The sequence below is a fragment of the Coregonus clupeaformis genome, chromosome 13 (genome assembly GCF_020615455.1).
Source record: "Coregonus clupeaformis isolate EN_2021a chromosome 13, ASM2061545v1, whole genome shotgun sequence".
Taxonomy (NCBI): domain Eukaryota; kingdom Metazoa; phylum Chordata; class Actinopteri; order Salmoniformes; family Salmonidae; genus Coregonus; species Coregonus clupeaformis.
The window spans coordinates 42,389,950-42,396,280 of NC_059204.1; the positions used below are offsets into that span (position 1 = coordinate 42,389,950).

Below are 6,331 nucleotides of genomic sequence, written 5' to 3' on the forward strand. Positions count from 1 at the left end.
ATCAGTCCAGAACTACACGGCAGGACCTGGTCAATGACCTGAAGAGAGCTGGGACCACAGTCTCAAAGAAAACCATTAGTAACACACTACGCCGTCATGGATTAAAATCCTGCAGCGCACGCAAGGTCCCCCTGCTCAAGCCAGCGCATGTCCAGGCCCGTCTGAAGTTTGCCAATGACCATCTGGATGATCCAGAGGAGGAATGGGAGAAGGTCATGTGGTCTGATGAGACAAAAATTGAGCTTTTTGGTCTAAACTCCACTCGCCGTGTTTGGAGGAAGAAGAAGGATGAGTACAACCCCAAGAACACCATCCCAACCGTGAAGCATGGAGGTGGAAACATCATTCTTTGGGGATGCTTTTCTGCAAAGGGGACAGGACGACTGCACCGTATTGAGGGGAGGATGGATGGGGCCATGTATCGCGAGATCTTGGCCAACAACCTCCTTCCCTCAGTAAGAGCATTGAAGATGGGTCGTGGCTGGGTCTTCCAGCATGACAACGACCCGAAACACACAGCCAGGGCAACTAAGGAGTGGCTCCGTAAGAAGCATCTCAAGGTCCTGGAGTGGCCTAGCCAGTCACCAGACCTGAACCCAATAGAAAATCTTTGGAGGGAGCTGAAAGTCCGTATTGCCCAACGACAGCCCCGAAACCTGAAGGATCTGGAGAAGGTCTGTATGGAGGAGTGGGCCAAAATCCCTGCTGCAGTGTGTGCAAACCTGGTCAAGACCTACAGGAAACGTATGATCTCTGTAATTGCAAACAAAGGTTTCTGTACCAAATATTAAGTTCTGCTTTTCTGATGTATCAAATACTTATGTCATGCAATAAAATGCAAATTAATTACTTAAAAATCATACAATGTGATTTTCTGGATTTTTGTTTTAGATTCCGTCACTCACAGTTGAAGTCTATGATAAAAATTACAGACCTCTACATGCTTTGTAAGTAGGAAAACCTGCAAAATCGGCAGTGTATCAAATACTTGTTCTCCCCACTGTATGTATACTACCAGTCAAAAGTTTGGACACACCTACTCATTCAAGGGTTTTTCTTTATTTTTACATTGTAGAATAATAGTACAAATAAAGAAAAACCCTTGAATGAGTAGGTGTGTCCAAACTTTTGACTGGTACTGTACGTTCAACGTATTTTTGACGTCTGTATAAGATGTATTTTCCACATCCGGAAAATACATCTTCTAACCTTTCATTCAGCACCTGAAATGCACATGATGTTGTCTGGAAAAGACATCTAAAAGACGTATTTTCAACGTCATTTTGCTTACTGGGAGATTTCTCACTATTGATTTTACCATGAGAGTTGCAGTAGCTCTACCGACAATCACTGCAACTCAAAGTAGTCACAACTATGACAATTGCCACCATACCTGCACTGTTTAATAACATTATCTATGTAGACGGATTCTCAATTTCAACACATTATTTTTGTACAATCCATCAGTAACACATTTCTCTCCCTTTGAATCTACACTGAACAAAAATATAAACGCAATATGTAAAGTGTTGGTCCCATGTTTCATGAGCTGAAATAAAAGATCCCAGAAATGTTCCATACAAAACATGGAACAAAAAGCTTATTTTTCTTAAATATTGTGCACACATTTGTTTACATCCCTGTTAGTGAGTATCCTTTGCCAAGATAATCCATCCACCTGACAGGTGTGACATATCAATAAACTGATTAAACAGCATGATCATTACACAGGTACACCTTGTGCTGGGGACAATAAAAGGCCACTCTAAAATGTGCAGTTTTGTCACACAACACAATGCCACAGATGTCTCAAGTTTTGAGGGAGCGTGCAATTGGCATGCTGACTGCAGGAATGTCCACCAGAGCTGTTACCAGAGAATTGAAGGTTCATTTTTCTACCATAAGCCGCCTCCAACGTTGTTTTAGAGAATTTGGCAGTACGTCCAACCGGCCTCACAACCGCAGACCGCGTGTGGGCGAGCGGTTTGCTGATGTCAATGTTGTGAACAGTGCGCCCCACAGTGGCGGTGGGGTTATGGTATGGGCAGGCATAAGCTACGGACAACAAACACAATTGCATTTTATCGTTGGCAATTTGAATGCACAGAGATACCGTGAATGAGATCCTGAGGCCCATCATCGTGCCATTCATCCGCCGTTATCAGCTCATGTTTCAGCATGATAATGAACGGCCCCACGTCGCAAGGACCTTCACACAATTCCTGGAAGCTGAAAATGTCCCAGTTCTTCCATGGCCAGCATACTCACCAGACATGTCACCCATTGAGCATGTTTGGGACGCTCTGGATCGACGTGTACAACAGCGTGTTCTAGTTCCCTCCAATATCCAGCAAGTTCGCACAGCCATTGAAGAGGAGTGGGACAACATTCCACAAGCCACAATCAACAGCCTGAACAACTCTATGCAAAGGAGATGTCACGCTGCATGAGGCAAATGGTGGTCACATCAGATACTGACTGATTTTCTGATCCACGCCCCTATTTTTTTTTTTTTAAAGGTATCTGTGACCAACAGATGTCACATATCTGTATTCCCAGTCATGTGAAATCCATAGATTAGGGCCTAATGAATTTAATTCAATTGACTGATTTCCTTATATGAATTATAACTCAGTAAAATCTTTGAAATTGTTGCATGTTACATTCATTTTTGTTCAGTATATATCCTCTTGTTTGCATACAGCAGTAAACTCATCAAGCACTAAAAGTTATGAAAAATAAATGTATCTTAGTTACAGCATGTCACCTAGTCTGTGAGAGTCAACAGAAAGGCAGGACATCAAACATGTTGGGTAAACTGAACATGTTGGGTAAACTGAACATGGTGGATAAAATTAATGAGTTTCTCAGAACTGCCCTTACTGGAGATATGACAATGTAATTTACTGAGATGACGTTTTTCTAATTATATCAATGGACCAGTTAAACAAATTATCTAAATTATTGACAAAATATGTGTATAAAGGTCATGGTTGTTAGCAACATGGTCCAGCTCATGACTGTTCTCTTGTTCTGCAGTTGGCCCTGAGATGGTAACTCCATGCCAGATGTCAACATCAGTGATTCCCTGTTGTGAAGAAGAATGACTTTTGCTCCACCACTTCACTCTGCATCGCTCTGTGGAAGATGAACGAATCCTGTGTCTCCCAGACTAAAGACACCACCAATGTGACAGCAGATCCACTGGGGGGCCATGAGATATGGGAGGTGGTGGTGATTGTACTCATCACAGGGCCTCTCTCTCTGGTCACTATCATAGGCAACCTGCTGGTGGTGATCTCCTTCCGGGTCAACAGGCAGCTACGCACCTTCAGCAACTACTTCCTGCTGAGCCTGGCGGTGGCGGACCTGATCCTGGGGGCAGTCTCTATGAACCTCTATGCTGTTTATATTATCATGGGACGCTGGACCCTGGGCAGCCTGGCCTGTGACGTCTGGCTGGCTGTGGATTATGTGGCCAGCAATGCCTCCGTCATGAACCTGCTGGTCATCAGCTTCGACCGCTTCTACTCCATCACCAGACCGCTCACCTACCGGGCCAAGCGCACCACAGGCCGGGCAGCCGCAGCCATTGGCCTGGCCTGGGCCGTGTCCTTCATCCTGTGGGGGCCGGCCATCCTGTTCTGGCCCCATGTAGTGGGCAGGGCGTCACAGGACGCGGGTAAATGCTCTGTCCCGTTCCTGACCGAGCCTGCTCTCACATTCGGCACGGCCATTGCTGCCTTCTACCTTCCTGTCACCATCATGGGCATCCTGTACTGGAAGATCTACTGGGAGATCGAGAAGCGAGCCCAGGGTCTGGAGGGGCTAATGGGGTCTGGGAGCAGTGGAGGGCCCTCCCAGGCGTCTGTGGGAAGGTCTGTCTACTCCAGCAGCACCAAGAGCAGTGTCAGCAGCTCCAGAGAGGTGCCTGTGGGCAGGGAGCAGAGCAGTGAGGGGTCCCAGGGCTGCTTCCCTGTGAGAGAGGAGCCTAAACAGAGCAGTGGGAGGAGAATAGCAACATTGTCATTGTCTCCCACCAAGGGGGGCTACAGGGAGGGCTGCAGAGACAGCACCTGTAATGTAGATGAGGAAGAGCCTACTGTCTCACTCTCCTCCTCAGATGAAGAACTAGAGCAGAAGCAGCAGGGGGCGAGCGCTAAGACAAGCCCGAAAGCCATGATCCCACTCAGAGACATCCAGGGCAGGGACACTGTAGGGGCCAACAAACCCCTGACCTCTAGGGCAGAGGACAGTGCCGCAGGGCCACAGGGCAGGCAGTCCCCCCTAAAGGGCTCCACATCAGACTCCAGACGCTGCAAGCAGCCCAAAGCCAAGAGGAAGAACATGATCATCAGGGAGAAGAAGGCAGCCAGGACCCTGTGTGCCATCCTGCTGGCCTTCATCCTGACCTGGACACCCTACAACATCATGGTGCTGGTGTCCATCTTCTATTGCGTGCCTGAGAAGCTGTGGCAGCTGGGCTACTGGCTATGCTACATCAACAGCACAGTCAACCCAGTCTGCTACGCCCTCTGCAACGAGCACTTCAGAGTCACCTTCAAGACATTGCTGCTCTGCCGCCCGGGACAGAGGAACTGGGGAAGGGCTTATAATGTCAACCATGCCTCGTTCAGGACACACAAGACCAGCAGTACTGTCTGAACTTTTTCAAAGCTAGACACTACCCTCTAGCTTAAGAGTCAGACCTGCCCTAATTAAAGACAGGCCAAGCACTTGCAGGGGGACAATTCTATAGAAGGCAGAGGAATTGCTTTTTGACTGTTAGATAACTAAAAGGAACTGACATGCTAAATATGATGTGCATTGACATCCTTAAGTCAATAGCAGAAAACCTACCCAGGGTATTGCCTAAAAGTACAGTCTTTCTTAAGAACATTACATCATATTTAGTAATCCTTCTACCCCCCCCCCCCCAAAAAATTGTAAAGTGGTTATCCCACTGGCTTACATTTACATTTTAATCATTTAGCAGACGCTCTTATCCAGAGCGACTTACAGGAGCAATTAGGGTTAAGTGCCTTGCTCAAGGGCACATCGACAGATTTTTCACCTAGTTGGCTCGGGGATTAGAACCAGCGACCTTTCGGTTACTGGCACAACGCTCTTAACCACTAAGCTACCTGCCGCCCCGGCTATAGGGTGAAGGGTGAATGCATCAATTTGTGAGTCGCTCTGGACTAGAGCGTCTGCTAAATGACGTAAATGTGCCCTTGAGCAAGGCACTTAACCCTAATTGCTCCTGTAAGTCGCTCTGGATAAGAGCGTCTGCTAAATGACTAAAATGTAAAATGTAAATTACATACATCTATGATAATCATGCAGTCTTCCTTCCTCACCCTTCAGTTCCTCTCTATGGAGAAGTTGGTCTGCCCGTTTTGACTTCAGTCCAGAGCCTTAGGAAATGGCTTCTGTTTATGACATGTTTATTGAAACAATAGGGTTATGAATTGGTCCATTTGCCTTCATGTTAAATCATCACCAAGAACAGGCTTTGTAATATAAAGGTAAACAATAATTAATTTCCAATGTTTTGGTTCCACGGACACAGATTTCATCACTGATACAATAGTGCTTCAAAGATCCTGTAAGTCGCTCTGGATAAGAGCGTCTGCTAAATGATGTAAATGTAAATGTAATCCTGAATGCCAATTGCTGTAATAGAGAAAAGAGGACATGGCACCAAATACAGTCAGTGCCAAATATTTTATTTTCCTGGAAAAAGACAAAACCTTCTACCATAAAGGAAACATTCATTCACAACTCAAATAAAGTCTCAAAACTGTTTTACATCAACTGAATCAATATAATTGCTGAATATGAAACCAAAACCGTAATGATCCAAATGGAAACTGCCTCTAAAACAAACATCCAAAAAAATGCATGAAATACTTGTTTAACACTTTAGTATTTGTTAGTTGGCTATTGATATAACATGATAGTATAGCTAAATTATATTACACAACTTCCTTACACTTTGATGAATTCAAATCTGAGTATACCATTAGCACACATGTGTGAGGGCACACATTATCATGCACTTGCTTGACTGTTTTTGCCTTTTTACCATGTCTGTCAATGTATCCTGTGTTTTTTTCAAGTTGAGATACAGTCATTTTAGCTAATTGTAATTTGTGTAATATGTGTGCCAGACCTGTGGAGAGCATTGCGCCCAGCTTTGGGGGAGAAGCACATATTGAGAAAATGCAAGGGAAAAAAACTGGTGTTCCCTTTACATGAAACAAAGAGAAGAAGTCAGACATGCAATTGATTCAGAAATGTGCCTTTAAGGTTCACCTTAGAATCCCTT

At 45.2% G+C, this 6,331-nt stretch overlaps 1 protein-coding gene across 1 annotated transcript; it reads left to right on the plus strand.

Moving 5' to 3' along the window:
* The first annotated feature begins 3,147 nt into the window (after positions 1-3,147).
* LOC121578916 (muscarinic acetylcholine receptor M1-like) lies at positions 3,148-4,665 on the plus strand. Its single transcript, XM_041893220.2, has one exon. It carries the CDS (start codon positions 3,148-3,150, stop codon positions 4,663-4,665), a length of 1,518 nt encoding a protein of 505 aa, XP_041749154.2.
* The last annotated feature ends 1,666 nt before the right edge of the window (positions 4,666-6,331 follow it).